General features: G+C 27.5%; 6 protein-coding genes across 6 annotated transcripts; 1 reads left to right on the forward strand and 5 right to left on the reverse strand.

The window, feature by feature from the left end:
* Window positions 1-1,412: 1,412 nt before the first annotated feature.
* Window positions 1,413-7,426, reverse strand: LOC112637917 (nose resistant to fluoxetine protein 6-like). Its single transcript, XM_025408656.1, has 10 exons — window positions 7,274-7,426; window positions 6,736-6,930; window positions 6,566-6,659; window positions 6,055-6,349; window positions 5,434-5,513; window positions 5,251-5,346; window positions 4,987-5,116; window positions 4,468-4,642; window positions 2,895-3,037; window positions 1,413-1,587 (listed from the first exon to the last, which is right to left on the reverse strand). Exons 1-10 carry the CDS (start codon window positions 7,296-7,298, stop codon window positions 1,459-1,461), a joined length of 1,362 nt encoding a protein of 453 aa, XP_025264441.1. The 5' UTR covers window positions 7,299-7,426; the 3' UTR covers window positions 1,413-1,458.
* A 557-nt stretch (window positions 7,427-7,983) lies between these two features.
* On the reverse strand, window positions 7,984-11,791 carry LOC105259497. Its single transcript, XM_011271481.2, has 3 exons — window positions 11,413-11,791; window positions 8,954-9,165; window positions 7,984-8,172 (listed from the first exon to the last, which is right to left on the reverse strand). Exons 1-3 carry the CDS (start codon window positions 11,789-11,791, stop codon window positions 7,984-7,986), a joined length of 780 nt encoding a protein of 259 aa, XP_011269783.2.
* Window positions 11,792-14,751: 2,960 nt separating this feature from the next.
* Window positions 14,752-16,038, forward strand: LOC105259469 (deoxynucleotidyltransferase terminal-interacting protein 2). Its single transcript, XM_011271429.3, has 2 exons — window positions 14,752-14,924; window positions 15,367-16,038. Exons 1-2 carry the CDS (start codon window positions 14,897-14,899, stop codon window positions 16,029-16,031), a joined length of 693 nt encoding a protein of 230 aa, XP_011269731.1. The 5' UTR covers window positions 14,752-14,896; the 3' UTR covers window positions 16,032-16,038.
* A 253-nt stretch (window positions 16,039-16,291) lies between these two features.
* Window positions 16,292-17,798, reverse strand: LOC105259480 (estradiol 17-beta-dehydrogenase 8). Its single transcript, XM_025408649.1, has 4 exons — window positions 17,643-17,798; window positions 17,355-17,471; window positions 16,776-17,148; window positions 16,292-16,688 (listed from the first exon to the last, which is right to left on the reverse strand). The coding sequence occupies exons 1-4, from the start codon at window positions 17,680-17,682 to the stop codon at window positions 16,475-16,477; spliced, it is 744 nt and encodes a 247-aa protein (XP_025264434.1). The 5' UTR covers window positions 17,683-17,798; the 3' UTR covers window positions 16,292-16,474.
* A 1,097-nt stretch (window positions 17,799-18,895) lies between these two features.
* Window positions 18,896-20,279, reverse strand: LOC109610597 (estradiol 17-beta-dehydrogenase 8-like). The gene is made up of 4 exons (XM_025408685.1): window positions 20,128-20,279; window positions 19,840-19,956; window positions 19,265-19,640; window positions 18,896-19,177 (listed from the first exon to the last, which is right to left on the reverse strand). The coding sequence occupies exons 1-4, from the start codon at window positions 20,165-20,167 to the stop codon at window positions 18,958-18,960; spliced, it is 753 nt and encodes a 250-aa protein (XP_025264470.1). The 5' UTR covers window positions 20,168-20,279; the 3' UTR covers window positions 18,896-18,957.
* Window positions 20,280-21,181: 902 nt separating this feature from the next.
* LOC105259485 (estradiol 17-beta-dehydrogenase 8) lies at window positions 21,182-22,625 on the reverse strand. The gene is made up of 4 exons (XM_011271455.3): window positions 22,503-22,625; window positions 22,216-22,332; window positions 21,601-21,976; window positions 21,182-21,519 (listed from the first exon to the last, which is right to left on the reverse strand). The coding sequence occupies exons 1-4, from the start codon at window positions 22,540-22,542 to the stop codon at window positions 21,303-21,305; spliced, it is 750 nt and encodes a 249-aa protein (XP_011269757.2). The 5' UTR covers window positions 22,543-22,625; the 3' UTR covers window positions 21,182-21,302.
* Between the last annotated feature and the right edge of the window lie 982 nt (window positions 22,626-23,607).

The raw sequence follows: 23,607 nt of genomic DNA on the forward strand, positions 1-23,607 counted from the left end.
AAGATTTTTTAAAATGCGTTTATATTTTTTGCAGAAATAATATAAATTTTTACAAAAAGCTGATGATATCCCTCTAGAAACAACCTTATAACAGTAAAATACGTCAAGTACATAAAACAATATTTTTAAAAAAAACCTAACATATTTTCTGTAGAAATAATATAAATGTTTACAAAAAGTAGTGAGATCCTCTAAAAAAAACCTTATAAAAGTCAAAAAGTATGCCACGTACATAAACAAATCAAAAAATCTAAAAGAGTGATAAAAATAAAATATTTAAAAACCGATATAAGATTAATACTATTAGCCAAGTACAATAAATTATGTGATATTAATTCGTAATCGATACTAAATGAGTTAAAATTACTTTAAATCTTAAAGCATTTTTCATATGATGTATATAATTTAAAAATGCTTTACACAAATTCTAAATCGCTAAATATAGTACAAACAGCTAGACTTTTACCCAAAAGACTGCACGAAATGAAACTCAGGATGATGAAATACATAGTGGTAACATTGATGATGTATAATTGTTACGTAAACCAAATCATTTCGATAACTTTTTACGTACAACACACAGTTACTTTTTCGTAACTTTTGATTCCATTTTTTATGTGTAAAATATTAAAATTGTTCCACATTGACAGGAAACATGTAAATATATCAAAACTTTTCAAAAAGGCGAAATGATTTACGGAAATATTATTTTTCTATATGGAAATTTTATTTTTATTGTTAATATATTTTTACATCAAAATATAAATTGAAAGATAGATTTTTAATTCTTGTAAGTACATCAGTTATTAACTTGTATAATAAAATTAAGACACGTATGTTTCACTCGAGTATCGAATACTAATCAGCAATCATGTAATGACACAGTATTTCCGCATAAAAGAAAGTGAAACTAATAGAAACTGTGAAATGATTTTTTAATTTTCTAAATCTTCGATCAACAAAGGCACTAATCATAAATATTGCTAGAATTACGCGATGACAAATATATTTACAATACTTTGTCCGGAAAATGTATGATTTTTCATATTGATTAAGTCACACATTTATCGTATTTAATTTATATTGTATCATAAAGTAATTCGCACACATTTGTAATATTATAATAAAAAACTTTAAAATATTTTAAATATTGAACACACAAACCATTCAAAGCATTTCTCATTAAAGCATTTTCAATAAAACACAAATATTTTTTTACTTCACACAAACGCTATCCATATTATATTAAATATGTATCATATAAATATATATATATATATATATATATATATATATATACCATAACAAAAAGCGTATATTTGAAATACCGGAATATAATGGAATAAATTATGCAAAGCATTTTCCTTAGAAACAATATATTTATCCTTAGAAACAATATAAATATCCTTAGAAACAATATAAATAGTTGTTTATCTCAGACGCAAGGTTCCATCCCTTTTAGTTTATTTTCCATTCTCTCATGGGATGAAGTATTCTTAACAAGGACACTACTGGTGCTTCGAAAAACAAGGAGAGGAATAGCGATGATGCGTATGACACTACCACAATTCCGAAAAATAGAAATGCCTGTAAAATACAAAACGATATTAGTCAAAAGAATCTGTAAGCAAGAAATATCGTTAATATAATATACTATTTATGTTTTAAATTACATCAACCACATTTTTAAAAGTTTTTTTTGCATTTTAGAAATAACAAGAAATAAATTTAAATTTTATCCCTTTTTACACAAAATTTGATTTTTAAGAAACATAATTCTTGAAAAAATAAAATTATATTGAATTATATGCAAATATAAATTTCAATTTTTAAATAATAATAATATTATACGGAAAACATTATGCTAAAATACATTAAAATAACTCTGAAAGGTATCCAAAAGTATCATATTTTCTCTATTACTTTCAGTGCATAAGTCGGAATCTAGCGGCATGTACAGACATATGCTGATTTTGCAATAATCGGTAATGAAATCAACTGTACTTTACACACATCCAAATATTTAAATTTTTGTAACTTATTGTCAATGAATTTTTTCGAATTATTTCTTATTTATTATTTGCAACATATTTAGTTTGCATTGAGTACAAAATTCAATATTTGTAGATAATAACACTTAAAAAATAATAATGTTTACATATCAATTAAACATTGAATTAAAAATTTGTTGCGCCGAAAGTAATATGTATTATTTAATCCAACTATATCATATTTTATAGTTTTATTATTAAATAAATCATTTATTATTAAATATATTTTCTTTTACATTAATCTAGCTTGCTGATATAAGAGATCTCTTATATATCGAGATGAAGTATATTTTATGAGTACATTAGGATACCAATAGAGCACTAATTTGATATTTCGTCAAAAATATTTTTTTGCAAAATATTATTTTGAAAAAAACAATATTTTTAGGAAAAGTATAAATACTTTATTAGGAACAATATTCTGTATAGATATGATTGTGAATATTAGCAGATGGGCATCATGTCTTTGTAGTTTTTTTTCTATTTTTTTTAAATGATTGCAAAGATATTAAATGTATAAAGACTGCGGAGTTAACTTTTTAGAAGAAGTTTAGAAATATCAGAAAGATAAATATAGACGAGCAGTATTTTGAAAATTATCTCAATAAATAACTTTCTTTCTTATAAAAAAAGCTTAAACGTTAAAATGTACAAAATGTGTAAAAAATGTATAAAAATAAAATGTATAAAAATTAAAATGTATAAAAGAAGCTTATACATTAAAATATACATTATACTTAGAAATATTACTTATTTTTTACATTGATAAAATTCAAAATTTAAAGATTAAGATTTTGTCGAAATGATATAATCGATAGTATTTTTATAATAAGTGGAAATTACCATAAAGCCATATGTAAGATGCCACGAACTTTCAACGTCTAGAACTATAGCGCGTATAAGTGCATAATGCACTAAATAAGTGCAGTATGTTAATCTGGAAATAGGATACAGGTATTTCCATGATAGTATATGAGTAACTACACCTGAAAAATAGAATTAACTTTCATAAAATTTTCTTTATATAAATGTATATAATTTCATATACATATATATATATATATATATATATATATATATATATATAATTTTTTATATTAAAAGTAAAAGCTTTTTATATATATAAGGAAATATTTATATAAAATAGTATATAGGTACATATTTTAATAAATTATAATATTTTTTATACACGCACATAATGCTCGGGCCATAAAAAAAAGAATTGTTTAATATTTTTAATAAATATATGTCAAAATTTTTACATATTTTACATATTTTTAAATAAAAAATGTACGTTTTGATACATAAAAAAACTATTACATATCATAAAATAAAACAGCTTATAAAACTAATTTAAGATTTGACAAAAGTCAAGATGGAGTAGATGGTATAAAGATATGAGAGTTTTGGGAATACCGAAGTACTTGAAGGAAAAGAGGAAGATGGGAAGAATGATAAGGATGGCGATGTTCAGATTGAGGAACGAGAGGGAAGGGAGATATTGAAACGGGGAAGAAAGAAGGAGGTGTAGGATATGGATGGGTGAAGGAAACGTGGGAGCATGTGGTGGAGGCATATATGAGGGAAGGGAAGGAAGGGGATAGGCAAAAAATATTGAAGATTTTGGAGGAAGACGGAAGGGAAAAAGGGTGGATGAAGAAGTTACAGAGAAGGAGGGTGAGAGAGGGTTGGAGGGGGAGGGGAAGAGACAGGGGACGAACAATGGACGAGTGTGAGAGGGAGAAAGAGAAGGAGTGAGAGAGGGAGAGAGAGTAAAGGAGAGTTGGTTAACGGAGTAGAGTAGTAGGTTGCGTGCGGCGTTAGAGTGCGGCGAGATGTTAGTTGAGAGGAACGAGAGTTATTGTAAGGAGAGCGGTGGTCCTCTTGTACCTCGCAAAGAGCAAGAATAAACAAATATCTATCTATCTAATGTAAAATTGTTTATATATGCTTACAAGATTGTTTCAAAAAGAAATGCTCCTGGATCAATTGAATATCTTTAACATTATTTTTTAGACACGAATTTCAATCTCATTTAAAATTATTATGTATTTTACACTATATATTATACATATGATACTTATATCATATACATATATTGTGCTACACAGGATGTATCTGAAATGATGCACTAAACTTTAGGAGCGTATTCTAAAGATCAAAATACGACTTTTTTTCCTATGAATATGGATCCGCAAATGAACACTTCTCCGAGCTAGCCCCCAAAGTTTTGGGAAAAAATTAAAAATTGATTGTATGTAAGAAAAAAAAGGTTTTGAAGTTACCTCACTTGAGAGATAAATAAATTTGCGTTGCGGGTGTTTGGTCAATTTCACACATTTTCGAATTTTAGCTCGTGCTTGGTCAATTTCACACATTTTCGGATTTTAGCATATATTATACATATAATATTTACCGCCATATCCGGTGACACAGGCGATCAAAATCCATGCCAAGGATATTGCCCATCCAGAATGTGATAATGTCGTGTAAAGTGCGGATAATATTGGTCCAAATGTAGTTCCGTGTACTCCATATATTATACTGGCCATCGTGATTAGAGAAATAGACCAACCTATTACAACCACAGCCTGCAATTATGAACATCAATCACTCACGTTTTGCTACTTATAAGGAAATACGTCTTTGATGCATATCATCATATGATGCAAAAATACATTACGTGTATAATTATCGTACATGCAATCGTTTATGTAAAGATTTCATATACGTTCTGTACATGACATCTTATTCAATTACATTTTTGCATTATTTAAATTATGAATTTTGATAATATAAATATGAGATTGAGTAAAAATGCATGTATTGTATTTGCTAAGTTAATCTATGCAGAAAACGTACTTGTATAAATGTAAATGTACTTGTATATAATTATTGTTGCATTAGGAACGATCTATGAGAGTGGATTGCTTACTTTATTCATATTTGCCTTGCAGTCGATCTTGAAGAGATACCAACCAGTGACCATTCCTATGAGATACGGTCCTATTCGTGTCCATGGCTTGTCATAGAGACTCTCGTAGTGTGCAAACGGGTCCTGGATACTGAAAATACATTTAATCTTTGGAGTCTTTTTTTTTACTTAATGTATGCATTCTTAGACAAGCATAATTGATGCGAGAAGCATGTTTTAAACATAGAGATACGAGTGTATACGTATGCTTGCCATTTGCCATACCTTGGCACGTGGTTGGTGTTCAAAGTGATTAACGCTGTTGTGATCCACGAGGCGATTAAAAGGAAAGCTACGATGAACGCTGCTACAGGTAGAAAGCTACAAAGAAAAATCGATTAGGTAACATCGTGAATAACGATTGCATTTATCAGCTTGTCTTTCTTCATATCGATTGCTCTCTTTTACCTTGCTCCGATTATCAAGATGATTATTCCCACAATATAGAATTGTGTATCATTCGCCAGATACCAACTCCAAGTCATACACTATGGATTAAATATTCAGAGTTCGATTAATCGATAAAATATTAATTGCAGAAAAAGTACATGATATGATATGCGAATGCATAATGTTAGTTACATTTACAATTTAAACGTAACATATAATTTATGATTATATATAACTTGCAAGAAACAATTACTCGGGTAGAAACAATTTAAAAATAATAAATTAAATGTTAGAAATATATAATTATTAAAAAATATTTAATATTTATTTAATATTTCTGTTTCATATTTATATATTTGTTTTAATTCTCAAAGGATATGACTTGAGTTTGAAATATAATTTTTCATTAAATTCTTCGTGTTTTACTCCATTTATCTCATAAATCTTGCTATCTTAAAATGATGTGTTACTTGTAAGCTTTACATCTCTTTCTCTTTTTTTATTTATATGAGTAATTCTTGTCTCTTTCGAAAGTTATATGTGTATCAATGCAGGATTTCTTGTTAAAAAATGGAAATAAACTGATAAATAATTGATTATGTGTTCGATGATTTATAAGTCATGCAGAAATGCACTCACTCGATCATCCAAATCGAAATAAGTATTTATATATAAGGCGTGCCGCCACCAGAATTTCTCGCATGTTTTATAATCCAACGCAGAGGCTTCAATCATCGAATGATCCTGATACCATTTCATCGATACCTGAACCAAACCGATCATGAAAAGATAAACCGGGGTCAAGCGAAAATATCTATACCAAATCATTCCCAAAAATTGCAGGACTTGACCGTGACATCCTTTTATCATCTTTTTGTCTCGTATCCTTTCATTTGTCATCGTACGATAATAAAGAAATGCTACCAAACATCCGCTAAAATAGAGATCATTATTTTCTCTCATTCTTATCTGAATATTTTAATTTATATACACACTATATATTACATATGTGATATGATGTATTATATTATTAAAAAATATATATAGCATTTGAATTCAATATTCATTTATATTTTAATTTGATAAAATTATGTATTCAATTTCAAATTTCTATTCTTTTTTCATTTTACATGAAATAGATGACTCATACCTGATAAAGAAAAATGTGTCTACAGAATATGTACCATTACTGATTGTCTGATAGAGGAAGTCTTCTTCCGCTACAGTTCGAAACAGTTTGTAGTCTACAAGAAAGAAAAAAAGATTTTACGCGATGAATGTGCGTAACATAAATTGATTATCTTACGTGTTTTTACGTACCCGAAATATAATTAACTAATAAACACGTGTGTCCCAGAATTATCCAGAGTATTGTGTAAAATCGTAACCCGTGTATCGGTGCTAACGTATTTTCACCGACATTAAGACTGCATAGCTTAGACATATTTACGAGTAGACTGAAAGACAGCAATGCCTCCGATAAAGGTTTTGGCACGACTTTCGAGTTGCGGACGTCTAAAAATATTTGGATCGCAAAACCATGAATTTTAAAAAATTTTATTGCATTATAAGAACATTAATAAGTTCGAGAATAAATTGGATATGTAATTTAAGGCAAAAAAATATTGGTTTATCATCGATTTTCCGCCTTAAATTGAATACCCAGATGATATTCTCGATTAATTATTAAACTAACTTGTAATGCGACAAAATTTTGTTAAATTTATGAATTTACAATTTAAAAATTTAAAAATTATAAACATTTATTATGTAGATTATAAAGTTTATATCTTATAAATTTGTTCACATTACATACGGAAAAATTATAATGAAAGAATATTCTTTTTTGATGAAATACCTAACGAACCGTTGTGTTTCGTCATAGACCATAGTTTTGAGAATGTAATTCGGCTATCGAAATTTCCGTCACATCTCAGAGATTTCAATTCTGTCGTAATTGTAATATTGTTGTTACTTCTTTTATTTGCTTTAAGTAAAATCTTATAACGTATTGCAACATCATAAAAAGTACCCATAAGTACAAGTACACATACAAGGACGAAAGAAATCCTGCAACATACGTATGCTTTCTTATAAAGTATTATTATAAAGACTAACTCGAAAAAAAACTTTGATTGCAGTTTCAATACATGTGTTATGTGTGTATATTCAAAGTATATTTTTAATGTGAGTTATATCATATATGTCGTATTGTTTTAGTCAAGCAAGTGCAAGATACAAACAGAAGTTTTTACAATTACAAAAATTACATGAAAAATATATATATTCTCTTTTACATTTGTTATTGAAATATAATGATATTAAGGTATTTATTACTATAAAAACTTTAATTATGCATTTATTTCATTATTTATTAACGATTATGTATTTGTTTGTGCATCAAAATATCTGAATAATTACGATACTCCTTTGTAATAAATATAATATATAATATTATTAAAATATTTTCATTTCTTTTGATATATTCCAAAGATTAAAAAATTATATTATACTTTTTACTAAAATTATATTATCTTTTCACCTGTATACAATATTATAATATGACACTTACAATAAAATATAAAATGTCGTATCTTTCCAAAATGTATAACCTTTTGAAAGATTTCGTATGTGATCGATGGTAATTCGTAACGGTAAATTGACGCTAGATTGATTTTGTGCGAAATACAAAAGTCTCTCGACATCTTTTGTATCGCACACAATTGGCAAGCATAATCCAAGGATAATATTGTGTGTCTGAAAAATATCTTACAATTAGTTATACTTAACACAGTGAGATATACTTTTTAATTTACAAAACAAATTTTCCTAAAAATTCTTAAATGCTCCTAATTTTCTTTTAATTTGTTCTTGTTTACATCATAATTTTAATATTTTTCTTATACGAATACATGAAAGTAGTACATTTATCAACTTTCATAAAAAACAAAAAGTGATATAACCATAAATATTTGTCGTAAATCCATATAATATTATATAAAAAATATTATATAAAAAATGCATGAGGTCATTAATATTACGTGATGTTAAATAACAATGCATATTCTTTACTTTTAAGAAATATCGATATTATCGGTGAAAGTGCGATATAATAAATATTACATAATTTTATTCTATTGCGTCCGATCTTGATTCTGTTGTATCATGTTGTTGAAAAATTATGAGAATTATATGATAATAAATCAATTCTGTATTTTTTTTACATTTACACCTATCGTTTGACAAATAATATCTATTTAAAATGTAATTGTCAAAGAAATATAAATATGATTTTTATACAATTGATGATCAAAATGATAAGATATTAATGCAATAATACTTTTTACAATTGTTACGCTTATAAAATGATATATCGAAATTTTATATACAATTTATTATATTCGGAATATATAACATTTCTCAAAAATATTATCTCAATTATTATTAAAAAATTACTAAAGTTATTAAATTAAAAAATTACTAAAATAATTCAAATTATATCAGATTATAAAAATTGTTAGACTTTTGTACCGATTACCTCATTTAATCCAGGTTTCAGGATATCAAGCATAAGATTGATGGAGTTCATGCTGACGCGGAAAGGCGGTAATTCTTTATTTTGATGAAGTTTCTTATCCTGTTGCCATTCTATAAATTCCTTTTCCATTTTGCGACATTGATCTGCAGCTCCAACCCAATATTTATTACCCGAAAATATACCCCATATATACTTGCCATCCGCGTCCATCACTGAAAGCGAGAAAAAATCAAATAATCTTGATATAAAAAGTTAATGATTTATAAAAAAAGATGACATAATATCAAAAAATCATGCAAATTAAATAGTATGTTTTTAAAAATTACATATATAAAGTATTTAATAAAACTATTTGACAATTATGATCTATCAATCAAACTATTTGACAATATCATTAAATAAGTAGAAAGTTTACTAAAATAACTTATTTTAAAGTAAAAATCAATTAGTTATTGCGTAATTTAATGTTACTTTTACATTTTGCGAATGCTTTGTCAAAATGTAAAATATAATGATATAATATATCATCTGCTTAAAAGTTATTACCCAAACTAGAACTTAATGCAACACGTATGCTTATTATACAGCATGTTCAATCGCGAATTGATCTTATTGCGGTTATTTTGTCCGACTACTTTCACTCTTTCTACAGGAAATATCAGACCGTATCTTTCATTTCACTTAGACACGGTTGTCATGTATTCCGAGAGAATCATTAGTGACAATCCCGGAACAAGCAAGTACTAAAACTAAGTTTTCACTCTTCCTTTCAAATTGTCTTATTCTGCATTTCTTATAAATATATATACCGGGTGTCCCTAAAGTCTCGAACCGGTCGAATATTTCATAAACTATGCACTTTAGAAAGAAATGTTTCAGACAAAAGTTGTATGGCTCGAAAGGAGCCATCAAATAGTGGCAATGATTTGACATGGGAGAGTCATTTGGAAGTCACGTGAAGATCACCGCCAATTTCTTAAATGGAACCTCCTATTTTTTATTACATATTCGTGTAGCTTATCTCGAGAGCTTTCTAAAACACTACAATAAAGTATTTCTTCATTGAGTACTTTTCGAGGTTTCATTGAGTACTTTATGAGGTACTTTTGAAATCATTTCTTAATTTTGCTCAAAACATTTAACAATCTGATAAATAATATTGAATTTTTAAATAATACTCATTGGAAAAGCAGAATTAAATTGTATGCATAATGACAGGTTCTAATTAATTTGGAGCATGCGATACGGTTGAAGACGCCATCAGATATGCTTCAAAAGAAAGCGCTTTTTCCTTAATTATGTAATGTAGTTTTATATAATGGTACATAATGTATGATACAGACATAATGGACCATTATTACATAAAACTATACTAAACAAGTTATCCAGATTATGTCATGAAATACTTAATATTTCTATACATAGTTATATAACTTTCTAATAATTTTATTTTAATGTTAAAAAATTTCCTTTTAATATTATAATATTAACACAAATTTTCTTTTAATATTTAAATATTTACAAATCATCTTTTAAAAAATGATACTATGGATTGTTAACAACTTCATAATATAAGTCTATTAGAATAATAAAAAATTAAATAATAATTATAATTAATTTAGAATAATTTACTATTAATTGAACTTATATCATTATTTTTTATATAATTTATAGATGATTCTATTGAATGGCATGTAAATGTAATAATTAATTCTATTATTTATAGAATTTAAAGAGCATTGAAAAATATTTGAATATTAACATAGCACATTGAAATGAAGATATTTAAAGGATTTAAAGTTTATTTACAAATAATGTGTGCATTTGAAAGAATATCAATATCTTTCTACATTGAAAACAAAAACAAATAAGAGTTAACGGTTCGTATCAATTTCTCTGTTATCAATTTCTGCAATGAAATAGTAGGGAATTGGAACTTCCTGAGATGTTAATGAATGACCAATTAGCATTTCCAGCATATTGGATAGAATTACGTTACATGACATAAATGAAATATCTTCTCGTAAAATAGTAAATAATAATAGATATATTAGTTTTGTCTGATGAAGTCTGTATACAGCAAATAATGAGATCTTTAATCAGTCTGTTTAATAATACCACATTATTAATGATACAAGTTCGAATACAATTTTCTCCAATGTTGCAATCGTTTTCAATGTGCACACAAATTATCGAATAATTGCAGTGTTCTTCATTGCAGTAGCAATCTTTTTAATTTGCAACCTTCTTCAAGTTTTTTTTATTTGCATTTCATAATTCTTATGTATTTCTCATGTATTTATTTTCTCATGGATTTACTTTTTTAACATGCGTTCCTTTTATAAAAACGAAAAAAAATCAATTTTGATGTGCAAATTATTTTAAGAAATTATTTTAATTACAAACTGTTGCCATATATCTATGCAAGTTATGTTATATTTTTCAAAAGTTGTACTTACTTTTCAGAGCCCAATTTGTTTTTCTTGATATGCCCATCATGTAATGAGTCAAATCTTTACCGCACGGTAACGAAATACCTGCATCTCGATATGTCTCATTCTTCCAAATTCGCGAAATAACAATTGGATTCCAGATTTGTAAAAATTGGTCAGCATTCCAAAGTTCGATATTTTTATCACTTGGCTCAATTGTGTTGTTCGATGAAAACTTGAATTCATTCTTGCTCTGAACAAATCGCTCCCTAAAACTCTTCCCTTTAGCGATAGATTCCTCTATTGACAAGGGATCTTGCGAAGATGATATAGTTTCAGTCACATTGGAACATGTTATCAATCGTTGCAATAATAGAAAATACAATATAATTCCGCAATATAACATTCTCACAAAAACGTGTATATTAAAATAAATTTTTAAAAATTAATTGAATTACACATAATAGTTAAATTACACATAGAAATAAAACAAGATTTAAAATAATTTTCAAAAATGATGAAGGCGAGTAAATATCAATGATGTAATCTGTGCACGAAATATATAATTTTTCAAATATTTTATGTTTTATTCCTCGAGATTTTGATGTACGAATTATGTGTAAATGTCGATAGCGTTAGTCATACTATGCATGTGCATCAAATGCTTGTTCAAATATATTCTAGCCACCGTCTCCCCCTCTTAGACTTCATGTATACGTCTATCATCTTTATACGTCACTATCATCGTATACGTCTACTCTTTAGAAGGTAAGAAATTGTCGTATTAATTCACGCATGTGCACAGAAGAAACATTCAGAGTTACTCAACGTTGAGTTTTACTCAAGGTAGCAATTTATATTCGCCGATGTTTCTTCTGCGTTTAATTTAATCTTAAAAGAAATGAGAAGAAATTAAAGTTAAATCTTAAATTGTTTCCGAATGAGGTATTAGTATACAAAAATTTCGATTTTCTCCTTTTTGTTCTTTTCTTTTTCTTTTGATTTATCCTTAATCTTCTTAAATTATTCTTTCTCTGTTGTTGTGTATGTCTTAATTTCTATTAATGCATTAATTATTTTTCTTTAATTTTTTTTATATAATGTTTAATAAATACATTTTTTTTTCTTTAATAATAAATTTATTTTCTAAAAAAAATCTTTTTCTCCATAAAAATCGATTATAGTATAAATTAAAAGAAAGGAATTTTTGTTAAAAAATTCTTTAATTGTTTTTTCTTTTTTTAAATAATTTTAAAAAATAAAACAAAAATAATTAATAATTTAATGTTTAATGTAAAATCATGAATTTTAATATTTAAACGAAATTGAATTAAATATTTTCAATTTTTTACAATTTTTTCTTCTATTTACTTTAATTTATTTAAAATATATATACTTAAAACGTAAAATATATATACTTTAAAATATATACTTAAAACGTAAATAGTGTAAGTAATAATAATAATAACAATTTTGATGTAATTATACTCCAAATGTATTCTTAAGATAAATTAAAGTAAATAGAAAATTGTAAAAACACTTTTTAATCAAATTCCATTTAACAAATTAGAATTCATGATTTTTTACAAATTTCTAAAACAATTTTTCTTTATTTTTTCTTATCTATCTTTACATGTTTCATCAATTTTCCTAGTTTTGCGGAAAAGACTAGTCCAATGTAAAGTATCAGAAACACTGCGAGTTTCCCTTGTTATCGTACATTACGTGTTGAGATCGTAATCTTATAGATTAAAACAGTCGATTTATTGAAACAAGGATTGGCAGTTGTATAAGTATAATAAATAGATAGATAGCAATTTACATTTTGTGCAGTCATTGACTTTACGCAGCTCTCATATGTAATGTAAAATGATGATGAACAACAATTTAATTGTCATTTTGTTGTCATTTTCAACGCACTATCATCATTACGCATGGTGCTACAGGATAATAATATGCACAAGGCAAACTAATTGTCTTTATTTTTTCATCATTGATTTAATAATAAAATAAAATTTCCGAATAAAAAGTTTTCTTCACTCATTGTAATATTTTTCATTTTGAAAACTGGAATTATCGTATCGTGTTATAATCCAGACATAATATGTATATATATATATATATATATATATATATATATATATATATTTCTCGAAAGCATGTCCTACTCATGAGTGAATTTTATATTATACATATAATTTTCATATTAAAAATTTTCTTCACTTATTGCACTATTTTCTATATTTTATGATGAAAACCAGAATTATCGCATATTGTTTATAATAGATATAATATATATATAGAATTCACTCACACTGTGGTGTGAGCAGGACATACTTTTGAAAAATATAAGATATATAATATAAGATATATAATTTATAAATAATACAAAAAGGCTTTTTTACGGAACAAATTACTACTATTATGTGCTTATATTGTGAACAGTACAAACTTCGAAAATTCTAAAGTAACATTAAAAAATAACAAAAATAGAATTTCAGAAGTTCTTTTAATTTAAAAAATAATTAAAATTTGAGAGTTCTTAAACGTCTCGGTCCTCGACTAGACTCTCTTTGGTAAGAAATAGGTATCGATATTTAGACGACCGTGTCGACGAGAAAGTGTAAAATTGTGGTTTCGAATCAAAAACGCTTTATCCAATTGATGAATAATTCCAACGAAACATCACGCAAGATAGCTTGGCAAGATGACTTTGCTAATAGTATTGATCTCATATCGGTTTTTAAATATTTTATTTTTATCGGTTTTTAAATATTTTATTTTGATCACTCTTTTAGATTTTTTGATTTTTTTATGTACTTGGCGTATTTTTTTACCTTTATAAGGTTGTTTTTAGGCGATGTTCTATTTTCAGGGATTTTATTTAATTATATGTTTATGTTTCAATGTCGTAAAAGAACATATAACATCTAAGAAAGAATGCATTGTAAGAGCACATGAAAATTATTTTTATATTAAAGAGGAGCTTCTGAAAGCACCTGTCTCGACGTTTTTCATAATATATGTTTTTCTAGCTAAGGTTCTCGTTTAATATTTCACCATCTGTATCCATTTTCTTTTTAGAGGCTTCGTAAGATTATGACAATTCCACAAAACTTATTTATATTAAAAATTTACTGAATATACATAAACATCTTGCGTTATAGAATATCTCGTGAATATAGCATGGAACACAACCAGAAATTGGGCACATATGTTATCCACTGAAAAAATTCGTGCAAATAGCTTCGTAGTTTCTGTCCACAGAGGGCATATCGGCATTTCGGGCTGCGTTCAGAAACACCATCCGAATGTACCCGGATATCATTGTATCCTTGTTTAACATTTGATGAACAACAAGGATAAAATAATATCCGGGGGCACTCGGGTGATGTTTCTTAACTTCAGACTTCAGGCTTCATCGCGCAAACACATGCATGCAAGGTGGTTCCTCATATCGCATCCTTTTGTGACAGGCATTACTGTTTTAGAAATCGTTTAAAAACGGCCTATGGCGTCTTTTGATCTTCTCTCTATCGGTAATTACTTTTATTTATCTCCGCAAAATAATCTACGTTTATATTATTTATCTTCACAAAATATATTTTAGGTTAGAATTCGACATTGAGTTTATTGACTAAATCTCCACTCTAGCAATTACTTAGATTAATTAAATTTAAAATAGTAGCTCACTAAACCTTTCCTGATTATGATTTTATCTATTATAATACAAAGGCAATTTAAGTTGAGCAAATTTTATGATAATTCATGAAAATTAACGTTAACCTCAATCTTATTGTGTACATATGTAGTTGTTTTTGTATTTATAATCAAATATAATTTAGAGAAAGAGTAGAGAGAAAAAAAATATAAAAACTTTAGCAAGATAAAGATATGTCTATCAATTAATGTCATTTATTTAACAATTAATTACATTATAAAAATTAAATGCTTACAAATAGTTATATTTTCTTCTATTAGATCCAACAAGGATATATGATGCAGATTATCTCGGCATTAAAGTTAAGCCAAAGAAAAAGAAATTTGATTCGAGCAAGGACTTTGATCTTGACAAATTTGAAGCTGATATGGGTTGGAAGTCTTCAAAAGTGATTTTTGAACCAACAGAAGAACTAATGCAAATAAGAAAAGAAGTAAATCCATTGGATGAGATTATGAAAAAGAGCGTTATCACTCCTGATTTTGAAAAATTGCATGTTGTACCGCCATATGAGTTGAGCAAACATCGATTGGAAGTACGCAAACAACGCGAAAAACGAAAGATGGGTACAGGTGCAGGATGGTTTAACATGAGAGCACCTAAAATAACGCCAGAGATTAGACATGATCTTGAAGTATTACGAATGAGATCCGCATTAGATCCTAAACACTTTTACAAGAAGAACGATATGAAAGCTTTGCCAAAACATTTCCACATTGGTAAAGTTGTCGATTCTCCAATTGACTTCTATTCTTCGCGTCTTACAAAGAAGGAGCGCAAGAAAACGATCGTTGATGAACTCATGGCTGATGCAGAGTTCACAAAATACAATAAGCGTAAATATAAAGAAATTATTGAAGAGAAGAAAAAAACACATTATAAGGCACACAAACACGCAAAAAGACTTAAAGGAAAAAGAAAGTAATTTATGACAATTATGTAGAATATTTTATATACTTGAAAAATTTTTGTAAAAATGTTTACAAAATTTTTTATTTATCTTTCATATTTATATATATTTAATATTAATAATAAAATAAAAATATAATATCAAATATATATACATACACCAAGTATAATAGCAAATATATATATGCCTACACCAATTTCTCTAAAAAGTATATATTAACAAGAAATATATATTAATATTTGTTTTTAAAGTTTACTTCAGATGATCTTTCGGAATTCGTAACAAAATTTAGACTGAAATTTCGTTATATGATTATCTTTTTATTTATATTGTAATATATAATTTCATGAATAATATTGAAACCAATTAAAGACATATAAAACATATATATGTATAACACTCGACTAATGACGTATTTATATAATACATTTGAGGTATATGTATAAGAATAATAAAACTTAAATTCCTCCACTAATTTCAATAGAGGCTCCATTTATGTAGGAACTCTTATCAGAAGCTAAAAACGCGATAACTTCTGCTACATCTTCTGGTTGTCCTAATCCTTGCAATGGTATTTGTTTTATTAACATTTCTCTACTTTCGTCAGATATATGTGCAGTCATAGGAGTCTCTATAAAACCAGGCAATACTGCATTTATCCGAATTCCAAGACTGTAGAACATACACAATACAGTTACATGTTTTTCATATTAATAAACTTTTTAAATAAATTAATCAAGACATATATCTAATACATACTGTCCAAACTCCAACGAAGCACACTTTGTCATAGCTATCACTCCAGCTTTTGACGCACTGTAAATACTTAGTCCAACGTCTCTATGTGTAGCAGCAAGCGAACTTATATTGATAATTGAAGAATTTTTAGTTACATTTCCCTCTATCATCGCTTTCACAGCAGTTTGCATGACTAGAAAGGTACCTTTTAAATTGATATTAATGACATCATTAAAGGTATTGTCATCAACCTCTGTCAGAATATTTTTGCGATAGATGCCTGCCGAATTAACAATAATAGTAGGAGGCTTTGAAAATTGCTTTATGACATCTAACGCAGCTTTGACACTGATTCGATCCTCGACATTAATATGCAATGCAATATGTTCAGCACCTACAAACAAAAGCATACATGATACAGAGTTTATTTTCAGATGCTTAAAACATTTTATATAAGTATAGCAATTGATTGATCATAAAATAGAATTAAAAAAAATTATTAGAGAGAAATAAATATAATCTCAATAAACTATAAAATTTCAATGTTAAGCATATGAAAATGAACTCTGTTTCAAAAATATATATAATACATATATTAACCTTCTAAAGAGGCAATAGTTTCCTGAGCAGTTTTGATATTCTGATCGGCTGCGACAATGTTTGCACCTTCACGAGATAAAACTCGACATACTTCTCTTCCGATGCCGCTTCCAGCACCTGCAACAGAATCGAGGGATAACTGATAAGATTACGCGTTACTTGGACATTTTAATAATTTAATCTAACATATTTTTGCTAAATAACGATTCTTCTGAACAAATTTTGTTATTTATTTCTTCGGAATGAAAATCTGATGAAATTAAATTAAATACAAAAATATCCACGAACCGGTAACAAGTGCCAGTCTTCCAGCTAAGCGTATCGACATTTCGAAATAGAGATGACGGTTTAAACGACCAGAGCACAACTATAGGCGTATAATAAATAAACCGTTTTTATTCTCTCCTTTGTTCGCGGTAACATTTTAGAAAGAGAGAACTTATTTTCATGGTAGTTTCATCTTTGTTTAACGACGCTAGGGAGGGTGGGGGGGAATCAATCAAAACATATGTCAAATGAAGTAGCTCCCCTCTTGCTATTGATAGAGAGAAAAATTAATACCACAAAAACATGTTGTCCTTCTATAATTTGTTTAACTTTTTAACCAAACGCGATATTTATGAAAATTTTTTTTCAGAAATCCGACGCTTTATTTAAAATTCTGGATAGCCCCTCAAGAGTTCTAACGATTATTATTATTATTAGGATTCGAAGCGCGAAAATCAAAACTGACAGAGTTCTCGACAATTACCGTTTCTCGAATCGAAAATTTCCAAGTCCCTCGGATCGAAAAATTTTTTGCAGAAATCCGGCGTTCAATTAATAGTTCTGGGTAGCCCCTCACGAGTTCTAAAGATTATTAAGATTCGAAGCGCTAAAATCAAAACTGTCAGAGTTCTCGACAATTACCGTTTCTCGAATCGAAAATTTCCAAATCCCTGACGTCGAAAAACTTTTTTCTTTCAGTTTTCAAGCGTAAATATAACGAGATTATTGAAGAGAAGAAAAAGACGCATTATAAGGCACACAAGTACGCAAAAAGACTTAAAGGAAAAAGGAAGTAATTTATCACAATTATGTGAGATATTTACTTAAAAAATTTTTATAAAAATATTTTCAAAATTTTTTATTTATATCTTTAATATTGTAAAATATTGTAAAAATATAATATCATATATGCATACATCAATTTCTCTAAAAAATATATATTAATATGAAAAAAATTTTAATATCTATGTTTAAAGACTGCATTAGATGAATTCTTTCCGAATTTGCGACAAAATTCACAATAGAATTTTATATAATTATTTTTTTCTTTATATTGAAATACATAATTACATGAAAAATATAAAAAAAGCAATGAAAAAAATAAAGCATAGACATATACAAAATATATATCGAAATATTGAATATGTAAAATGCAAAATTATATATAAAATTCTCAAATTTTGTCGCGAATTAAACAGATTACAATAGGAAACCAAGCTTTTTACATATATATATATATATATATATATATATATATATATAATTCTTGACTAATAGCCTATTTATATGGTACGCCTAATGTATATGTATATATGAATAGTAAAACTTAACTAAATCATAATTCAATTCCTCCAGTAACTTCAATAGAGGCTCCATTTATGTAAGAACTCCTATCAGAAGCTAAAAACACGATAACCTCTGCTACTTCTTCTGGCTTTCCCCATCTTTGCAATGGTATTTTTTTTATTAACATTTCCCTATCTTTGTCAGATATATCTGCAGTCATAGGAGTGTCTATAAAACCAGGCAATACTGCGTTTACTCGAATTCCAAACCTGTAGAACATACACAATACAGTTACATGTTTTTCATATTAATAAACTTTTTAAATAAATTAATCAAGACATATATCTAATGCATACTGTCCAAACTCCAACGAAGCGCACTTTGTCATAGCTATCACTCCAGCTTTTGACGCGCTATAAGTACTGTGTCCAACGAATACATGTCTAGCAGCAATCGAACTTATATTGATAATTGAAGAATTTTTGGTTGCATTTCCTTCTATCATCGCTTTAACAGCAGTTTGCATAACTAAAAAGGTACCTTTTAAGTTGACATTAATGATATCATCAAAATTACTTTCATCGAATTTCATCAAAAACATATTCCGCACGATGCCTGCCGAATTTACAATGATAGTAGGAGGCTTTGAAAATTGCTTTATAACATCTTTAAACGCAGTTTCGACACTGTTTCGATCCTCAACATTAATATGCAATGCAATATGTTCAGTACCTGCAAACAAAAATATACATGAGACAGAGTTTAATTTTTGTTTACAATTTGCTATATAGCAAATTAATGATCAAAATATAAAATGAATTATTGAGAGAAATAAATATAATCTCAATAAACTATAAAATTTTAATGTTAAGCATATGAAAATGAACTTTGTATCAGTTTCAAAAGTATATAATATATTGTATATGTAAACCTTCTAAAGAGGCAATAGTTTCCTGAGCAGTTTTGATATTCTGATCGGCTGCGACAACGTTTGCGCCTTCACGAGCTAAAACTCGACATACTTCTCTTCCGATGCCGCTTCCAGCACCTGCAACAGAATCGAGGAAGAACTGATAAGATTACGCGTTACTTGGACATTTTAATAATTTAATCTAACACATTTTTGCTAAACAATGATTCTTCTGAACAAATTTTGTTATTTATTTCTTCGGAATGAAAATCTGATGAAATTAAATTAAATACAAAAATAACCACGAACCGGTAACAAGTGCCAGATTTCCAGCTAAGAGTATCGACATTTCGAAATAAATATGACGGTTTCAACGACCCGAGCACAACTATAGGCGTATAATAAATAAACTGTGCGTTCTCATTCTCTTCTTTGTTTTCGGTAACGTGAAATTTTAGAAAGAGAGAACTTATTTTCATGGTAGCTTCTTCTTTGTTTATCGACGCATGGAGGAGGGAGAGATAATCGATCAAAACATATGTCAAATGAAGTGGCCCCACTTTTGTTATTGATGGACAGAAAAATACCACAGAATAATACCACAGAAACATGTTGTCCTATAATTTGTTTAACTTTTTAGCTAAACGCGATATTTATGAAAATTTTTTTTCAGAAATCCGATGCTTCGTTTAGAATTCTAAGTAGCCCCTATGAGTTCTAAAGATTATTAAGACTCAAAGCGCTAAAATCAAAACTGACTGAGTTCTCGACAATTACCGTTTCTCGAGTCGAAAATTTCTAAATCCCTGACGACAAAAAACTTTTTTCTTTCAGTTTTCGAGCGTAAATATAAAGAGATTATTGAAGAGAAGAAAAAGACGCATTATAAGGCACACAAATACGCAAAAAGACTTAAAGGAAAAAGAAAGTAATTTATCACAATTATGTAAGAGAGAGAGAGAGAGAGATATTTTACATGCTTAAAAAATTTTTGTAAAAATATAATACCAAATATATATTCATACACCAATATATAACAAAAACACCGAAATATAATAGCAAATATATATGCATACACCAATTTCTTTAAAAAATATATATTAATGATATATTAATGATATATTAATATGAAAAAAAAATATTAATATTTATGTCCAAAGACTGCTTTAGATGTATTCTTTCCAAATTCGCGATAAAATTCAGAATGAAATTTTATATAATTATTTTTTTAATTATATTGTAATATATAATTTCATGAAAAATATAAAAAAGCAATGAAAAAAATAAAGTATAGATATATACAAAATATATATCGAAATATTGAATATGTAAAATGCAAAATTATATATAAAATTCTCAAATTTTGTCGCGAATTAAACAATTACAATAGGAAACCAAGCTTTTTACATATATATGTATAATTCTTGACTAATAGTCTATTTATATGATACGCTTAATGTATATGTATATATGAATAGTAAAACTTAATTCAATCCTCCAGTAACTTCAATAGAGGCTCCATTTATGTAAGAACTCCTGTCAGAAGCTAAAAATACAATAACCTCTGCTACTTCTTCTGGCTTTCCCGTTCTTTGTAATGATACATTTTTTTTAAACATTTCCCTTTCTTCATCAGATATATCTGCAGTCATAGGAGTGTCTATAAAACCAGGCAATACAGCATTTACCCGAATTCCAAACCTGTAAAACATACACAATAAAAGTTACATGTTTTTCATATTAGTAAACTTTTTAAATAAATTAATGAAATCTAGCACATACTGTCCAAACTCCAACGAAGCGGTCTTTGTCATAGCTATCACTCCAGCTTTTGATGCGCTATAAGTACTTACTCCAATGTGTCTACCTCTAGCAGCAATCGAACTTATATTGATAATTGAAGAATTTTTGGTTGCATTTCCTTCTATCATCGCTTTAACAGCAATTTGCATCACTAAAAAGGTACCTTTTAAATTGACATTAATGATATCATCAAAATTACTGTCGTCGTGTTTCATCAAAAGGTTATTCCGCATGATGCCTGCCGAATTAACAATGATAGTAGGAGGCTTTGAAAATTGCTTCGTGACATCTTTAAATGCAGTTTCGACACTGCTTCGATCCTCAACATTTATATGCAATGCAATATGTTCTGTACCTGGGAATAAAAGCATACATGATACAGAGTTCATTTTCAGATGATATGTAGCAAATTAATGATTATGAAATAAAATTAATTATTGAAAGAAATAAATATAATCTCAATAAACTATAACATGTGAATGTACAGCATATGAAAATGTATCAAAAATTCTTTTTCCCGTTTTGGCATAATATATATATATATATATATATATATATATATATACATATAATATAATGTAATATAATATAAACCTGTTAAAGAGGCAACAGTTTCCTGAGCAGTTTTAATATTCTGATCGGCAGCGACAACGTTTGCACCTTCGCGAGCTAAAACTCGACATACTTCTCTTCCGATCCCGCTTCCAGCACCTACAACAGAATCGAGAAAGAACTGATAAGATTACGCACTACTTTGCATTTTAATATTCTAATCTAACTCTTTTTTGCTGAATAATGATTCCTCTAAACAAATTTTGCTATTTATTTCTTCGGAATGAAAATCTGATTAAACTAAATTAAATAAAAAAAGATTCACGAACCGGTAACAAGTGCCAGTTTTCCAGCTAAGAGTATCGACATTTCGAAACAAAAATTATGGTTTAAACGATCTTAGTACAACTGGTCTCATCAGCAGGTCTAATCGATACTGTTGAAATCTGCGATAAACTTGTTGCGTAAAGAAGAATATGCTTGATTATCGAAAGATTCTGATAAGATTTTAGAAAAGATTGTTATCATTCTAAATTTCGAAGCATTGTTGCACATTGTACTACTGTGTGAGTTGGTCAAATATCAATTGAAAACAACGCGAAAAATGTAAGATGGATATATAGGAATGGATTGGTTTAACATGAAAACACCTAAATAGCACCATATATTAGGCATGATCTTGAAGGATTATGAATGAGATCCACATTATTTATATTTTAAACACTTTTACAAGATGAATGATACCAAAATATTGCTGAAACACTTACATGTTGGTAAAATTGTCGATTCTACAATCGACTTTTATTCTTTGCATTTTACAAAGAAGGGACGCAGGAAAACGCAGGAAACGATCGTTGCTAAAATTATGGCTATGTAGAATTCGCAAAATACAATAAACGTAAATATGAAGAGATTATTGAAGAGAAGAAAAAGACGGATTATAAGGAACACAAACACGCAGAAAGATTTAAAGGGAAAAGAAAGTAATTTATGACAATTATGTTGAATATTTTATATACTTGAAAAATTTTTGTAAAAATGTTTACAAAATTTTTATTTACCTTTAACATTAATATATTTAATATTAATAATAAAATAAAAATATAATACCAAATATATATACCAAGATATAATACCAAATACATACACCAAGATATAATAGCAAATATATATATATATATATATATATATATATATATATTTGCTATTATATCTTGGTATATATATATGCCTACACCAACTTTTCTAAAAGTATATATTAAAAAGTATATATCAATATGAAAAATATATATTAATATTTATGTTTAAAGTTTACTTTAGATGATTTTTCGGAATTTGCAACAAAATTTAGACTGAAATTCCGTTATATGATTATCTTTTTATTTATATTGTAATATATAATTTCATGAATAATATTGAAACCAATTAAAGAAA

The sequence above is a fragment of the Camponotus floridanus genome, unplaced genomic scaffold (assembly GCF_003227725.1).
Source record: "Camponotus floridanus strain SB8 unplaced genomic scaffold, Cflo_v7.5 scaffold22, whole genome shotgun sequence".
NCBI classification, from domain to species: domain Eukaryota; kingdom Metazoa; phylum Arthropoda; class Insecta; order Hymenoptera; family Formicidae; genus Camponotus; species Camponotus floridanus.

Coding starts and splice junctions, on each gene's coding strand:
- LOC105259497 (XM_011271481.2), bottom strand. CDS start 11,791: ATGTTATATTGCGGAATTATATTGTATTTTCTATTATTGCAACGATTG. Junction 9,166..11,412: donor AACAAATTGGGCTCTGAAAA/GTAAGTACAACT, acceptor TCTCGCTTTCAG/TGATGGACGCGGATGGCAAG. Junction 8,173..8,953: donor TGAAACCTGGATTAAATGAG/GTAATCGGTACA, acceptor GATATTTTTCAG/ACACACAATATTATCCTTGG.
- LOC105259485 (XM_011271455.3), bottom strand. CDS start 22,542: ATGTCGATACTCTTAGCTGGAAAACTGGCACTTGTTACCG. Junction 22,333..22,502: donor AAAACTGGCACTTGTTACCG/GTTCGTGAATCT, acceptor ATTCTGTTGTAG/GTGCTGGAAGCGGGATCGGA. Junction 21,977..22,215: donor AACTGTTGCCTCTTTAACAG/GTTTATATTATA, acceptor TTTTATTCCCAG/GTACAGAACATATTGCATTG.
- LOC105259480 (XM_025408649.1), bottom strand. CDS start 17,682: ATGTCGATACGCTTAGCTGGAAGACTGGCACTTGTTACCG. Junction 17,472..17,642: donor AAGACTGGCACTTGTTACCG/GTTCGTGGATAT, acceptor ATTCTGTTGCAG/GTGCTGGAAGCGGCATCGGA. Junction 17,149..17,354: donor AACTATTGCCTCTTTAGAAG/GTTAATATATGT, acceptor TTTTGTTTGTAG/GTGCTGAACATATTGCATTG.
- LOC112637917 (XM_025408656.1), bottom strand. CDS start 7,298: ATGACGAAACACAACGGTTCGTTAG. Junction 6,350..6,565: donor GACACATTTTTCTTTATCAG/GTATGAGTCATC, acceptor TCTCTATTTTAG/CGGATGTTTGGTAGCATTTC. Junction 4,643..4,986: donor GCAAGGCAAATATGAATAAA/GTAAGCAATCCA, acceptor TCATAATTGCAG/GCTGTGGTTGTAATAGGTTG.
- LOC105259469 (XM_011271429.3), top strand. CDS start 14,897: ATGGCGTCTTTTGATCTTCTCTCTATCG. Junction 14,925..15,366: donor TTTTGATCTTCTCTCTATCG/GTAATTACTTTT, acceptor TTCTTCTATTAG/ATCCAACAAGGATATATGAT.
- LOC109610597 (XM_025408685.1), bottom strand. CDS start 20,167: ATGTCGATACTCTTAGCTGGAAATCTGGCACTTGTTACCG. Junction 19,641..19,839: donor AACTATTGCCTCTTTAGAAG/GTTTACATATAC, acceptor TTTTGTTTGCAG/GTACTGAACATATTGCATTG. Junction 19,178..19,264: donor GCTTCGTTGGAGTTTGGACA/GTATGCATTAGA, acceptor TATGTTCTACAG/GTTTGGAATTCGAGTAAACG.